The sequence below is a fragment of the Cygnus olor genome, chromosome 2 (genome assembly GCF_009769625.2).
Source record: "Cygnus olor isolate bCygOlo1 chromosome 2, bCygOlo1.pri.v2, whole genome shotgun sequence".
NCBI classification, from domain to species: domain Eukaryota; kingdom Metazoa; phylum Chordata; class Aves; order Anseriformes; family Anatidae; genus Cygnus; species Cygnus olor.
In genome coordinates this window covers 121,470,945-121,487,262 of record NC_049170.1, presented here as the reverse complement: position 1 = coordinate 121,487,262, position 16,318 = coordinate 121,470,945, and the positions used below count along the sequence as shown (strand labels likewise).

Genomic DNA, 16,318 nt, shown 5'->3' with positions numbered 1-16,318 from the left:
CTCCGAATATCCATTTATGCTTTCTAAGCATTATTTCTGTTGTCCAGATGCACAATGTTTGTAAATATTAAGTAGAAAAGGGCTATTATTAAGAATGATTCACCCACTCTAATTAGAAATGAGAGGATAGTGAAAAAGAACACAGAGTGATTACTTTTATTTCTCCTCATGTCGTGAGAGTGCACTTAGATGAAGAATTGAACATGGAGATGGATGCAAAAATGCTGCAAATCCAAATTCCCAAAACAGTGGATCTGACTGTTGCTAGCCCACATCACCTCTGTGCATCAGGCTGGCACATCCAAGACTGGGGAACATATTCCAGGATCACAAAATGGCAGCATCTGCAACTCCCACTGAGTTGTTGCTCTCTCAGTGGAAGCAAGGCCACTCCCTTTCCATCCTTCTGGGGCGATGGAGTATATATTATTTTCAGTCTGGTTTTATAACTGTTTCTGGAGATAGGTTTGTTTTTTATTTATTTATTTATTTATTTTATTTTCCAGGTTGAACCTGTTTCTCTCTTCTGTAATTTGAAAGTGAAACTGCAGGCTCAAAATACTAGAATTCATCAGCTACCTCCACTTCAAAAGTTCTTTGAGCTTTTGTTTTGTATTTCAGAGACTGCATGCATTTCTTTCAGAGGCTTTCAAAATGAGGCAATGTCTAAATGGAGAGTTAACAGCATGGAGCTGGGACAGGGGAGGGTCAGGCTGGCTGTTAGGAAAAGGTTCTTCACCCAGAGGGTGGTCGGGCACTGGGACAGGCTCCCCAGGGCAGTGGTCACAGCACTGAGCCTGTCGGAGTTCAAGAAGCATTTGGACAACACTCTCAGACACATGGTCTGATTTTTGGGTGGTCCTGTGTGGGGCCAGGAGTTGGACTCAATGATCCTTGTGGGTCCCTTCCAACTTGGGATATTCTGTCATTCTCTGATTCCATGAGTTGTCGAGACTTAAATTGAACCAACATGAATTGTTGGTTCATTTTCATTTATAGGGAAGAAACAGTGGGTTTATAAATATTTATTTAGGGAAATTGTATATGTGTTTCTTTCCCCAAAGGGAATGCTCTCACTCGTGTTCCAGATCCACTCCAATGTGGTGACAGCAATAGCAGTGTAATTGAGGGAAGGAGAGAAGAGAGTGTAAGAAGTCCTCTGAAACTTTTGACAGGAATGTATATTGTCCAGCTGCTCAAGTGGAGGCTCTGACCTGCCCTTCATCTATGGCATTAGCAGAATTCAAAGCAGCCTTTTCCGGCCAAATGAACACTGAACGAGGATCTTGTGCCCAGGTAAAACATGCAGCTGCCACCTTTGCCAGATATGGAACGGACAGCTTTGCCAAATGTGTGTGATTGGCATAAGCTACTTATATTTTCAAATCTGATAATTATTGACAGTTCTGGCAGGGTTGTCTGTTGCACAGTGTTGATGGCTGCAATCCACATCTTCAGATGAGCCGTAATAAAAACTAATGTATTTTTACTTTCTGTAGCTTAAGATTCTTCTATGGTATTTTAATATATTCAACTGACTTTTTTATAATCCCTTTGAAATTTGCACTGAAATAATTATAGCTGTTTTATTTTCCCAACATGCTACTTACATTTTTCCTCATGGCGTAAGGAATTGTTTGCTAATGTTGCACTGTAAGCAACCAGTTCATAGGAAGTAGAAAAAGTGGAAAACTCTCCCCTCTTGGGAGAAGGAGATTTTATTTACAAAATTTATGTGGACTCAGGAAAGACAGAAGGAAGAAAAATAATGTAGTCCCAAAACAAAGTAATCTTGTGTAAACTTTATGGCTTGCTTACACAGATATCTTATATTCCAACACCAGTTTGGCATAAGAGAGAGGAGGCTGGCGCATAGAATACAGGTTGGAAACTGAGCCACAATGCCATTCCTTTTGGAATAGTCACACAGTTTTGAATGTGTACATTTTGGTAAATGCATGCTTTGGTTAAAAAAGTGCCTTTAAAATTTTAAAAATACTCTGAAAATTAAGATTTATTTGGTCTGTAGTAAAATTGGAAATCTTTAACTCTATAAACTATCTTCACTAATTTATTCCTGTTTTAAGTTTTGTTCTAGTGTTGCAGTAGGTGTTTTGCTGTCATTTTATTATAGTGTATTATTGCATTTTAAATGTCTTAGTATACTTGTAAACAGCAACGCATACTTGAAAATACAAATCTGTTTAAAATTAAGTCAGACATGCTCCACTTTTAACTGGCTACAATTTAGTTATAGATCTTTTATTGGGAGACTAAAATAAATGCAAGCTTCTTTCTGCACATCCAGTTATGTTATCCCTTGAGACATCTCAGCTAATAAATGAAAGTGGAGACAGATCAGCTGTAGGAATGGGGCGGTATAAAGCCCATCCTATTACTGAACAAGTTCCAGATGGAGTTCATGGAACAGCCATTAAGTCTGGAACTGGAGATGCAATATCCACCATAGTAAAAGATTCAAAAATTATCTGGATAATAAATCTGACAAACGGGCATATATATTCAAAGAACAATAAGGTGTCCTCTTGAGTTATCTCAGTCACTCAGTTGTTCAGTCTTTCAGCTGAATGCATTCACCTTAGCTATATCATTCAAGGGTGCAACTCATTGATCTGCTTTTATCATCTCTTTACAAAGTGAGAATTTTCCCATTATTCCCTCTGGAAAATAGATCTACGAGGATAAGTTTCATGGACCCAGCAAGATTCCTAAGTGTCCGGTGCTAGCAATAAATCTCACCCAAGCATAGGCTCACCCCATGGACTATCTGATTAAACACTACAGTGTTCATTCTTCACAGCAGTGGCTGCCTGTCACCTCCTTTTTTTGAATACCTCTATAGATAGGGATGAGTTGTGCCAGATGAAGCATGAAGACAGAAAACACCCGACTGAATGACACAAGACACACTTGGATGTCAACTATCAGCAGCACAAGAAACTCTTTTATGAGGCTGTTACATCTTTGATGTAGCCCAGAGTTCTTTTATTCTTCTCAAGAGCAGCCACAAAGTAGTCAGTGATAATATATCTTAAACAGATTCAAAAAGGATAATGCCAAAACAGGACATTGTGGTAATCTTAGCTGACATGCATTCATAGATACACTGCAATAACTTTTTAAATGAGATTAATTCTTAAATGAGACAGTTCAGGAAACTACATGTCTGTGCAGTCCAGAGAAACCCATATGTGAATAACAACTCTCAGTGAGCAAGAACTGTCCATTAGCAGTGATGTTTTGTCCCTGACCATAGACCCTAGTAAAGAATATTGTGAAGAGTTTTAGCTCTAGTTCATAGTATTTTGCTTGATTTCAGAGACTAAAGCTCTGGAAGCTTGCAGGGATGATCAGGCTGCCCCTCTGAGATAAATTCAAATCCCTCTTGTATGTTTTTATCATTATTGTCTGAGTCCCCAGCATCTCTTGTAAGGGGGAGGAAATCTAGGAGCACCCTCTGGGCAAGCAAAGCAAACACAAATAGGATGTTACTCGGAAGGATACTTTAACATTCCAAAATTTAAAAGCCTTCCCGTCTGAAGTACTGTAGGCTGCATCTAGGATACTTTTTTAGGGGAAAATAGGACATTTCAGAACTCTCTTAATATTGGACAGGTTCTGGTTATGCAATGGGAAAGACACAAACAAAATGCTGGCTTCTTTATATTCATGATAGAATTGATAGTTATCATACTTATAGACCTTTCATCTCAGAAATAACTGAGAGCAGTATGTTCTATATTGGCCATCTACCACGTGGTTGATACAGGCAACAAACTGACTCTACTACATCCTTTCAGACAGATCTAAAATGAGTTTTTTCACAACTATGAGTTACAAATTTTACTGCAGGAGTTTTCTCTGATTCTTTACCCTTTAATAGTGAAAGAAGCAAGATGCAATGGTCAAATATATCCAATAATGTGTAGATAATATGACCTTTAAGAATCTCTTATTTTCCTTCTGGATCAGAGACCCATCTTCAGAGGGTATTTTTCATATTATTAAAGGGAAAACATAAGATTTTGCTAGGCTTAAGTTCCCTTAAAGAAATATAAACTGTTTCAGATAAATAAAGTCAGTGGTGGATGAAAAGATAATTTTGAAGAACCACAATAATTCCTGATTGCTAGGAAATGGATCACAACCTGGAAGGCTTCCTTAACTTGTCTCTAAATATAAACGTCTTGAAGTACTGAGATTCACACATCTAGTTGGAGTAAATGGAGATATGGAGTACTCAGAACTAGCTAAAACTAAGCTCAAAATGTGTAATGGAGAATGTATCATTTCTGTCAAAGCAGATCTTGAATTGTCTTGTGCCCTTTTTAAAAAATAGAATGAAAGAAAGAAATGTATCAGAGGAACATCTGTTCTGTAATATACTTTCAACATAGTGGGAGTATATTTTTTTTAAGTATCTTTGTTTCTGTGTATCCACATCAGAGAGTTATCCAGGTTAAGCCCAGTCCCCCAGAATGGCTATGGTTATTATTACAACACAACGTACTGTGTTCTGGACACCTCTAGAGATGTCTTTGCTAGACAAAGTTTTCTAGAAAGCTGCATATTCTTTCTTTGCTCCCTTTCACTTGTAATCATCTCTTCCCCGATGTCCTCTCTAGACTTGAGTGAGTAGAAAATCCAGGACAGCAACAGAATGCCTTTGTTTCTTTGTACAGTTTTTTAATCAATTCTGCTACAATTATGTAGGCCCGGTGATCAGTCCTGAGGTTTTATCCATTTCTGAAGAAAGCAAGGCTTTTGAGATCAGCTTGTCTCTGCATGATGGTTGATGATATTTTCAAGTAAGAATTAACCTATTTTATACTTAATGAAGACTCAAAATCAGTAAGCTACTACAAAGTTTTGAAAGTACACACTGCATTTGAGAAGGTATTTGTTAGGGGTCCTACCACTACTAAGAAATGTGCTGGTGAGGGTACAAATACATTGTTAGGTGCATGAGAATCCACATGGAGGTGAGCTGCAGGAAATGATGTTTCAGAAGTTCAGAATTGTTTTGACTTAATTTTTGGGTTTTGTACCACGTTACGTTATAGTAAATTATTGACATTTAACAGAGTGATGACATTTCCTTTTTTGTAGTCACATATTCAATAGAGTATATTTATACAGGAAAAAGAAATATACTGATTCTTTAACTGTTTGTGTATACTAATATTTTTGACTTTTCTGAAACGAAACAAACAAACAAAACCAACCAAGTTTTATGGCTTAGTCAATAAATAATTATGAACTTCTAAAATTTACAGAGGAGAGAAAATGAAGCAAATGGTCTGATCTGCTTTTCTCTGCTGTTTTTTCACTAAGGACTTCTTTTCTTTCATGATGAAGTCAGGATCTGATATCTCAGTCACATGGGTTTTGACTACAGGTTACCTAGGAACAGGAGAGCAATTCTAAACATAAGAAAGATGAACTTCGACCTTCTTTGTAGCAGATGGAACATTTTGTGAGCAACTGGTCATGTGTAAATGTTAACTTGTTTGCCTTTCTTAATAACCAACAAATGAACAACATATGCCTTTATTTTTCATTTTGCAAAGACTACAGTTCTTTTTTTTTTTTTTGGGGGGTGGGTGGGAGGGAAGTTGTTTTGAAGAGTGTTCTCTTCAAGTACTGTGCAAAATTACACAAAATATTATATTCATTAGAATAGAGTAAAAACTGTATTGCCTCTGTAACAACTGCACAGCATGTTTTGAAAATTAACATTAACAAACATTACTTATATCTGAGGTTGTCAACATTTAATTAAGAAGGCCCTCTACATTTTGGGAAGACACTGTTTATATATATGTAATAAAAGGTTCAAATTTAAATACTGTACAATTAGTTTCCATGAAAAAAAAATGGCTTTTGCAGACCCCTACAATAGACAGTTTAAAGAAATAACTATTCTGTGTTTAAATTGTGCTCCTTAGTATTTTAAACAGATGGCAATGGCTTTCCTCTTGATTATAACTTTGAGGCATGCTTTACTAAATGGAATCAGCGGGGTTCATTAAGGTCCCATTTGATGTATCAGTATTATAAAAATACCATGTTAATTATCCTCAAACGTTGCAAGTTACCTCCATTTTCCTGCAATCAGAAGATGAGAGAAACCCTGTGAAGCAAATTAGTCCTAATTGAAAGAGGACTGATTAATATTTAAATAAGGCATTGTGTGAGGGATTCTGCCATGAGAAAAATAGGCTGAACATCTGAATTAATTGCATAGCAGGTTAAATTAAATTTCATATAATGGGTTGGAAGATGAGTTGGCACAGTGCTTTAGCAGGGAGCACAATGGCTGAAATACCAGTCTTTTCTTTCACTCTTGGCTGGATTCCACTGAGGTCCTTGTAGTCCTTACCTCTTTGTTGTCTTTCTTTCAATACAAACAAAGGTACTAACAGAAGATTGCAACCACATTTTAAAAAATGTTAATCCTTTTTGGGAGACAGCACCTGTCTACATTTTCTCCATTTCTCTTCCACCTTGGCTGCAAAATTAGGAAACATTAGTATCTTTTTCCTTGCCAAGTTTAATGAGGATTGATGTCATAAAATGCTAATGGCTGGAATATAGTTAGAACTGTGCTATTAGTGGGTTATCACTGTCTGATGTCTTCACTGCATAGGAGCATACATGTGGAGCCTGTTTAAAGTGATTGGGTTACTTAAGGGTCCCTGTTAGGGATATTTAATCCAACATAAATTACTTATGCACTTTGTTAGCGTTCAAAGGAAGAGTGTCACGTTGTACATGTTGGCAGTTTTCCAGTCAAGAGCAGTTAATTACTGTACAGCTACTGAATACAGTTTGTGGCAATGGGAGCCAAAGGGGGAAAGAACTATATCTATATTCCATCTAACTAAAAATGAGTATATGGGAGTGCAGAGGAAAAAGTAGACTGAAGTCATTTTCACCCTTAGGAGTTACAATGCCATTTGTTTTCATTTTGAAAATAAAAACAAGTGACAGTATGATTCCCTGAGGGGGAAGTACTTTAGCTGTAAAGAATCCCTGCTAAAATCAAGCTATTATCTATTTGTATGTGGATAAGAAAAAAAAAATGTTTTCAAAAGCTCTAATTCATCTACATCGCTGCAGAGTTCAAGGTTCACTAAGATAGTCCTTGCTTATCATATTAAATGTATGTGATAGCCAGGAAAATGGCTGATAACTATAGTGCTCGTTTCTTTTTGACATGCAGTTTAGTATAGTCAAATTACTTTATATTGCCACTCTTATATTAACAAATACTGTTCTTGCCAAGGCTTGTGGGGTTTTACTGATGGAGAGGCCCAATAAATAGCAAGTATCTCTTGATATTGTCATATGGTTCAACTTTGGGAACTGGCTATAAGAAATAACTTTGAAGAACTAAACACTTTTTTTTATGTGGAAACTCATGGATCATGTAACATTGCTAGGGGAAAAATGCATAGTTCTGTTAGCAAAGCTACTGAATGGTCCACAAATAAAGAGCCTGTTACACCCTTGATCTCTACAAAATGGAAATAAGGTTTGAATATGGCCTAAAGTAATATCTTTATTTCATTTTATTATCTAACTGCAGTGCTACTTATGAAGTTGTCCATAGGAAGTTCATAACGAAGATAACTCTATTTTCCGTCTATATTATTGAAATTGCTAAAGGCACAATAGTTTGTATGATTATAGTTATGTAAACACTCCATTTCTCAAATACATCATTTATGAAGCTACAGGGGAAAAACAGAATATCTTGCCTTTGCATAGTAATCCATCCTACCAAACTTTTTTTTTTTTTAAAACTAAACCCAAAAGTTTTCTTTTAGTGTTCTGCTCACAGTATCATTACCGTCACTATGCATTTGACTAAAATTCTCTTTTCTCCTTGCACTTCATCAGACTTTGAGTTTTTGATCTCCATATATGTACTGAAATGCCTGACTCCCCTTCAAAATTTTTCCTGGTGAGAACTGACTGACCCTCAGGATGGAGAGGTAGATTTGGAGATTGAAGTGTGTTTTGGATTTGAGATTATAGTATGTATAAGAAGACATGCATTATGTATGCAGCCATTACATCTAGTCAGTGGTTCTCACTAACTCTTGTATATTTGTAACACCATTTCATTGAAGCTGGTCTTCATATATACTGTAGATCGTCAGGCCAGGAACTTTGCGCCATACACTTCCTGAACATGGGCCTGAACCCAAGACCGTTAACAAGTTAAGGGCTGTAACCAGTAGGAAAGAAAACCTAAAATTTTGCTGTTATGATGATAATTTTGGGTATCATATCCCATTTCCTTTTGTACATCATGACTTCTGCTTTAGAAAACTGTACTGTAGAGTATGGTACAAAAAGCCAGTATAGCCGCGTCACTGCCCAAGTGTACTCAGAAGGAAAAGCTGGATGCTTTTCTGTGGGTGGGACTTCTGAGCCATGGATGGGACTTCAAGAGAAATTAATTTTGATTTAATCTCTCAAAATCTTATTTTTTCTGAACTTCGCTTTTATGCTCCTGACTTGTCTTCATCACTCATAGGAATGAATGATCAAACTCAAGTTTTGGGGTTTACTCTGAGATCCGAGATCTGTATATCTGTATTTTTCAATAGTCAGCTACATTTTCTAAGTATTAATCTGAGAGTATTAAAGCCTAGAATGGGTACATTTATAAAAGAAAATATATAATATAATGGTTTGCTTTTATTAAAAGCAAACTTTTTTTTAATAGTTCTCATTTCCTTATTAAAAAGTCAATATTTGTAGACAATTTAAAATAATCTAATTAAAAAACAATGACAATGTTCAATATTTTATTAATTAAAAAAATGATGTGAATATGAATCACTGTTCCAAATCATTGATACAGATCATTTGCCTGGATTGAGTGATGTGTTATATTTGTACTATTAGTTAATTTGATTATCATAATATTTTTCCAAACCCAGAATCAGAATATTGGTATTGCTTCTTTAAATGCAAAATTAAAGATATTGAGATCATAGTCATTGCTGTTATCTCAAAATCAAATACTTTTTATATGATGTTTATTGATATGTTTCTCAGATCAATGGTTACAAATGTAGAAGCAAATGATCTACTCTGGTTTTGTAATTCTTTCAAACGCTCTTTTACGTTAGATGAGGATTTTTGGTACAGTAAAATACATTTATTGGGTAGCAGTTTTTCTTTAGAGTCTGTCTTACCAACAAATGTTTTTACTTAACCTGTTTCTAATAATTTTCAGCATAAGAAAATGTGTTAAGTAGGATTTCATATTCCAATTTTGTTTTTCTGAGGCCTCTGTTTCTTCTATACATTCTTATTCAGCTCTCTGGGCTCTTTCTAGCAAGGAAGAAGCACCAGACATGATGGTATCTAGTTTGCATTGGACCTTGGGTGTGAATGATCTGTTCGAAACTTAGGCAAGACCAAGGTGAACCTGAAAGGATGAAGGGTCTTGCAGGTTTCTTTCCCTAGCCTACCGTTCACACAGCAGATACATGAATTAGGCAGAGCCCACAAAATCTAGTACAGCCTTTTCCTAGTTAGACTATTTCTGCTATTTCAGAACTTGGTCACAAAAGCTAACTGCTTCTGGAGTTCAAATGAGAAGAGAAGATATTTTTAATTATTGGTTCTATATAACTAAATAGTATAGTAAGATCTTACCTCCTTGTCAAATACAGACGGTGATGAATGACCAAAAGCAGATACAAGAATCCAGAACTGCAGCTTAGTAGTGTTTTCTCCTGCTACAGAAATTGTAGTCAGCTCAATCCAGGAAATAAGTAAAATGATAAAATGTGTTAAGCAGAGGGACTGTTGATTTTTGAATTCTTCTTGGAGCTACATGTGAATTATCAGATAAGCTATTCTCGTTTATGAAACTTAAGAACCTCTGGGCATGTTCAGAAATGAAGGACTAGACATCTGGGCAGTGTGGTATTAACAGAAAATAAAGAAACATCTACATTCTTTTATTGCTAAGCATGAACTGAATAGGCATTTTCAGAAGCACATTTGGATCTCTGTTCTGAAAACTGCAAGCATAATTTTAGGCACTTAAATCCAGAGGTTCCAGCTCTCAGAGCAATTTTTCACAGATTTTATTTATTTATCTATTTATTTATTTCAGAAGAAAGAACATGTGGTATCAAAGATGAGGTTGAGTGTCTAGATTTATGTTTCAGTACCTAGAAATTAATAGATCATCTTGTCTTAAAAGATATCTTTAGAAAGAAATAGATCTTTTCCAAGGCACAAGTGGACTGAATTTGTATAGAATTAAGGAAATCCTTGTTTTAATTACCCTGGAATTAACAATAGTGTTTCAAGCTTAAATAAAACCAAAACTCAAAGGAAAGGTTTTCCACTTGACTTGAATGAACTGCATGATCATTGACATGTATCTTCTGCCAACAAATTAAATTCAAGCAATATTTAAACTAGGGTTGTAGTAGCACAGTCTTTAATTATGATCAAACTATTTATCCTCAAAATCTCGTATCTCACTATGTTTTTACCACCTTACAGTTTTGCAAAGTACAGTTAACAATTACATCAAAACATTAAAACATTATCTAGGGTTGATTTAAGGATAACATGTAGTTTGGCCAGTGCAATATAAATACCTCATATTTCAAGAATACTTATGGAAAAATTTATTTCTAAACATACTTGAGCCTCCTGATGCCATTCTAATTTTTTAATGTGTGATAAGACATCAGAATATATATACCAAAAAAAAAAAAGTTTTGATGTCTGCATTTTTAATCCCAGAAGACATGAAATCAGCTGAATATGTATGTTACACCAGTCTTAAAGAGTATTTACACTGTTGTGATTAGTGTATTTTAGAAGTGTTACTATGCAGTTTAAAATAAATTAACAATCTGCTCAAAATCTTCTGGTATGTAGATGAGATCTCCAATCTGTCATTCATACTGTACATATACACATATATACACACATTTATTTACATATAGGATTATATACCTTCAACAACTTCTTTCCTTTTGGAATTTGAGCTATAATGTGTCAAACAATGTTTTTGTGAGTTTTTTTATTCCATAGTATCTTTTTATAACATTTTAATACTAGCACTTTCTTTTCAGACTTCAGCTTTGAAGGCTCTTCTACCAAATGTGTGAATCTCTATCTGCAGGGTGTCCATGTTTGTTTCTGAGAGGCTCCAAATTGGTAGCAATCAACTTGAAAGTGTGTAGTAGCTGTCAAATCTCAGAACAGGCTGTGGATGATCTTATGACTGATTTAGCACGTACTAGGAGCCAAAGTAATACAAAATAATTGGCTGTTTTCCCCCTGTGTTTGATGGCTAGGAACCTGATCCACAAAGACGGTGTCTCAATTCAGGGGATCTGCAAACATTTCCAAACTCCTAGAACTGTGTGAGTGCTGGGGCTGGTCACAAGCTCCATCTCAGAGCAAGACTGGGGAGCTCATTCTTTTCTCATGCATGGTGCTGTAACACAGGAAGGAGTCGGTGCACGCTCTGGCCACGTCTCTGGTCTGAGGGGTTTGGTAATCAAGACTTCAGTCTACGCTGGGGTGAAATTTTGGGTGACAGTTGCTGGTGATCGACTTGACCACACTAGGCCTAAAATCACGGTGTGTGTACAAGGTCAACGTCTCTGGGATAAAGATTCAGCTCTTGACTGCCCCACTACCACCACTGTTTTCCTTATCCTGCTTCAGCAAGTGAGGAAGCAAAAGGGTAGACAGAGGGAGAAGCCCCATGGGTGGCCAGTGGGCAGGAGAGGTGGCTGTAGGCATATCACTGTTTGCAGTGTGAAAGAAAATGAGCTGGAATCTGTCACCTTAGTGAACACCAGATAAGCTGCATGGCATGTGGCAGCCCTCCAGCCTAATTTTGGAGTAGCTCTGTTAACATCAACAGTTACATGTGGAGGTTCAGCTTTCACTTATGCTGACTGGCTGGTGTCTTCATTGTATTTGCTCTTGCAAATACAATGTCAAGTCACAAAATGAAACTAGCTAGTTGAAAAAATAAATAAATCAGGAAGAACTTCAACAGACAGTGGTCTCTGCACTAGCTCTTGCCTATTTTGTTAGTCTCGAGTGATGGCTTATGAGCTGCGATAGTTCTCTGAGAGTTTTTGCTACATGAAGAATTGTTTGTGAAGGAACATCATACAGTTCTTGTGCAAAGATATTGATAATAAAGATATGTTAGAATCTCTCAAGTTTTGACCAAATTAAAAATTCCCCATTATGGGTCCCAGTCTCTGTTGTGACAAAGTCATCATTCATACTAATGTATTTTGGCTAATGATTCTTCTGAGGCTCTCCTATCTAAAGAAAAATACTATTTTGAAGTGCAGAAGATGGCCAAACTGAAACTTAGTAAACTGTTAATTGTTAATTGATTAATTGTGTGATAATAACTTTTGGGCATGCTGGTTTAGGCCTACATCCTGCAAAGTTTAGGGCACCTGGTGGAAGGTAGGAAAGGAGAAGCATCCAGCCACCAAGCAGGCCGTCCCTGCTGGTGTGTCCTGAGATGGACAGTGCAGCCTACAGAATAAGTACTTGTGCCTGGAGAAGGACTGTGGTAGGGCAATCAGATGTGGGTTCACTCAGTGGTTCAGTGGAACATCTGTTACAATTTAAAAATCCCATTCTCTGGCAGAGAGTCACTCCCCATCAGGTCAGAACAGAACCTCCCTGCCTGTCTAGAGTAAGCTGAGCCTATAATAACATGTAAATATTTGCCTTGTTGTTAGTGCATATCTAGAGACTGCACTGTCTTTGAAACAGAAACAAGTCCCTAATTTTTGACAAAGGAGCAGAGCAAAATTTCTGCTACCCTTACTACTCTTGTGCAGCACAGAGAAATGTCTAAAACATTCAGCAAAGCTTTTTCATTGTTAAATCAAAGTGCACAATGTTGACCCTTTGTAAGAACACTGTTATCCATTTTTAATAGGAGTATTGTGAGCACTTGAAAAGCTGCATAATTAATTTCAAGCATTTCACTGTGTGTTTGTTCTGGTTTGTCCTCTCACAGTTAAAAGAGGGGCATAGTAAACCCTAAAAGTAATGCTAATATGTAGTAAGAAACTTACGAAAGCATGAAGTCACTTTCTTTAGAGAAAACATACAGTATATTATAACACTTAAGATTTCATTTCTGTTAAAGGGCTCTGAATGTACCATAGAATTTTATTGTGAAAACTTCTGTCCTGATTGCTAACATAAATTTAAAGATGTCTGCAGAGAACATTAAGCTTTGCAATATCACAATAAATAAAGAAAAGTTAATTTTTAAGGTGTCATGTAGCTAAGTTAAATATAATGTTCATTTCCCATTCAACATTTTTATATCATCTCCAAATAAGGAATGTAGGCTATTTTTTCTTAGGCTTTTCACAGTAAATAGCAAAAATACCTGCTCATACATCTACTTTTTGCTTTCCAAGGTATGGCGTGACTCAGTTACCTCATTTCATCCCTATGGGGAGAAGGAGTGTATGCCCTGCAGGAGTAAACTGTATGTAGATGTGGATGTATAGATACCTTAGAACACTGCTGTGCAGCCAGAGCGGTGTAAAGGAGCCACAGTACAAGTGACAACCAGGCCCGCAGATATATAGGGACAAGAGAAGTGGTTATTTTAGGGACGTGGTTTAGTGGGTGACATTGGTAGTAGGGTGATGGTTGGACCAGATGATCTTGGAGGTCTTCTCCAACCCTAATGATTCTGTGATTCTATGATTCTATGAGTCTGGCAGCTTGCAGGAAGTACAACAGTTCCTAGAAGAGAAGGATATGTGCCTCTCAAAAACCAGTCCTGAACATAATGTTCTTAAAAAAAAAAAAAAAAAAAAAAAAGGCTTTTGATATAAAGTATCAGTTCTTAATCTCTAGACAACAGTAAACATTATTGAAACTTTAAATACCTAGAGGAAATGGAAATTATTTTGACAAGTAAAGAAGTAAAGCACTTTTTGTATTAAAAAAAAAATATATATATATATATATATATATGGATGGTTAGAAATACTAAAGTAAGCAGGGCTGGAATTTGAAACTTTTGTATACACAGACAACTCCTTAAGGAGTTGCAACTTCACTTATTGTGTAGAGGAAAAAAAAAATTTCTGGGATGTTTGTAATCTCACAGTAGTGGGGTTAGGAGATCGTAATGAAGCCCCTTTCTTTGCAAACTTATGTCATGGTGAAAATTCCCACTGTGACAAAAATGTGACATTTTCTTTTCCCTTGGGAAAGGTAAAGAGAATGGCAGCCATCCTGAGAGTGCTTCTTGGTCAGCTTCTATATGTGAGATTGTCAGTATTTCCTAAACTATGGAGAAAGAAGAGAATGAATAGAGCTGTGAAGGAGATGTGGAAGATTTAAATCAAAGATTGTAGTGATTCTGAAGTGTTTTTACAATTGCATTATGCTGTGAAGCATTCCATATCATTTAGTCTTTCGCTCACAACAGTAACTATCTATTTGCTGGGAACATGTCTTTATTATAATGTCATCTAGGAATCTGAGTTCCAGGAGTTGCTTTCAATAGCTTTCAATAGCTATCCACCATGGGCAGCAGGGTTAAAAACATGACTTACCTTTATCCCATTCACTTTAGTAAAGCCCATTTTATGTGTTTCCTTGGGTGGGTAAAGAAAGCTCATCACTGGTTAATTTCAAAGCATTGTTGAGGCTATATGATTAAGAGGCTAATTTTAGCATGTATAGAGGAAGACAGGAAATAAGAAAAAAAAAAGTTTCTTTTAGGGTTGTATAGTATCTTGTTTTTCCTGGAAGAAAGGACGGATGAGGAAGGTGACTTCCTGTTCTTTCAACCTGTTCTTTCTTCCTGTTCTTTCTCATTGTGTACTTTGCAGCATGTGGCAAACAGTTTGTACAAAGCTTCCACACCCCCTCCATGTTGAGGTTAAAGGGAGGGGCAAGAAGGTACTGAGATCTTGGCTCTGTCTTCCAGAGAAGTGGTTGCTGTCCATACCCAGGCCAGTTACGTCTCACTGGGCTCACAACAAGGCTCATCCTGCAGAAGGGCAGAGGGGAGAGGATGGAGGAGCAGGAGGTTGGGCATGAGGCTAAGCCACGTTCTGCTTTCTGGTCTGCTCCAAGGAAGCACAGCAGTGCAGTGCTCCTTGCTTTGGCTTGTTTCATGGTTCCTCTGAGCCACTAAGCTTTGTAATTTGGCCAATATATTTTAAAGAAAATGCAAGAGAGAAGGTTGCTGCAGGATTGCCAACTTGGCCATATTGTTCTGCCTACTGTACCTAGCCAGTTCATCTGATCCATTGCTTCTGATATAGTACCTAAATAAGTGTGTGTATGCATCTAATTAAATTTTGCAAACTGTATTCAGGTGTATTCTAAATCTGTACTGGGTGTAATATGAACAACATGCAGAATAGTTAAATGGTGAGATTTTTCTGATTTTAATGCCCTTCAAATAGATTTAATGTTGACTTTGCAATGTTACACAAATTTAGTAAAATGTGACAATTATACATACAGACAAATGAAAAACAAACAAAAAAACATTTGTTTGAGAGAAATGTGAGTTTTAATTCTAATTTTGTCCTGCACATTCCTAAAATTTAATACTGCAAAAGAAATTTTGACTATTTCTTGGTCAGTTAATCATTTTTGTGTTGTCTTATACTTTTGACAGTGGTTTGTATGCACTAAGTAAAAGGTAGGATGAGTGGCCTATTTCTGTCTGTTTTCATTACTGTGCTCTTTCTGTGTGCTCCATCTTATTCTCTGTGCATGCCTACTGGGACATTAAAGATTCTGTAATTATTTCAATAAGATCGAGGTTATAGATTTTTTGTTCCACTTAGTTGTTTGCTAATAAACCTGCCTCTGTGCAGAAGGCTAACAAATTTCTTATTTAATACTGTACTTTTTTTTTTTTTTAGCATGGTATATTAGAGAACATTTTAAAAGGTCAAGATTGTGCAACTTACTGTTGTACTGTTGTGCAACTACTAAGTTCTCTGATGCCTAAAATTATTCTTACATCCAGAAGTGCTCATTTATGACAGTGCTGAGTGAATCATTGTCTTTATCAGGCCTCAGTACTGTGAAATTTTTCTTAGAAAAGCTGGGCCCTTTTCTGATGTCATTTTGTCTATTGGAGAGCAATTCCAGATATGGAATCCAACTGTGGATTCTGCAGTGGCATCAATTTTGTTATTATTATTATTTTTTGGAATTGTCTAATGCTTATTGTAGGAGGCAATTGATAATTATTCATTCC

General features: G+C 36.4%; 1 protein-coding gene across 4 annotated transcripts in view; it reads left to right on the top strand.

The window, feature by feature from the left end:
- TOX (thymocyte selection associated high mobility group box) overlaps positions 1-16,318 on the top strand; it is a 222,723-nt gene that overhangs the window by 47,838 nt on the left and 158,567 nt on the right. The window contains exon 1 of one of the 4 annotated variants that reach the window (XM_040545647.1): positions 1,070-1,296. The exons of the other annotated variants lie outside the window; for them this stretch is intronic. Coding sequence (XP_040401581.1) covers positions 1,228-1,296 — 69 coding nt within the window. The 5' untranslated portion in view covers positions 1,070-1,227. Of the gene's footprint in view, positions 1-1,069; positions 1,297-16,318 lie in introns of those variants that run through there. 4 annotated transcript variants of the gene reach the window in all.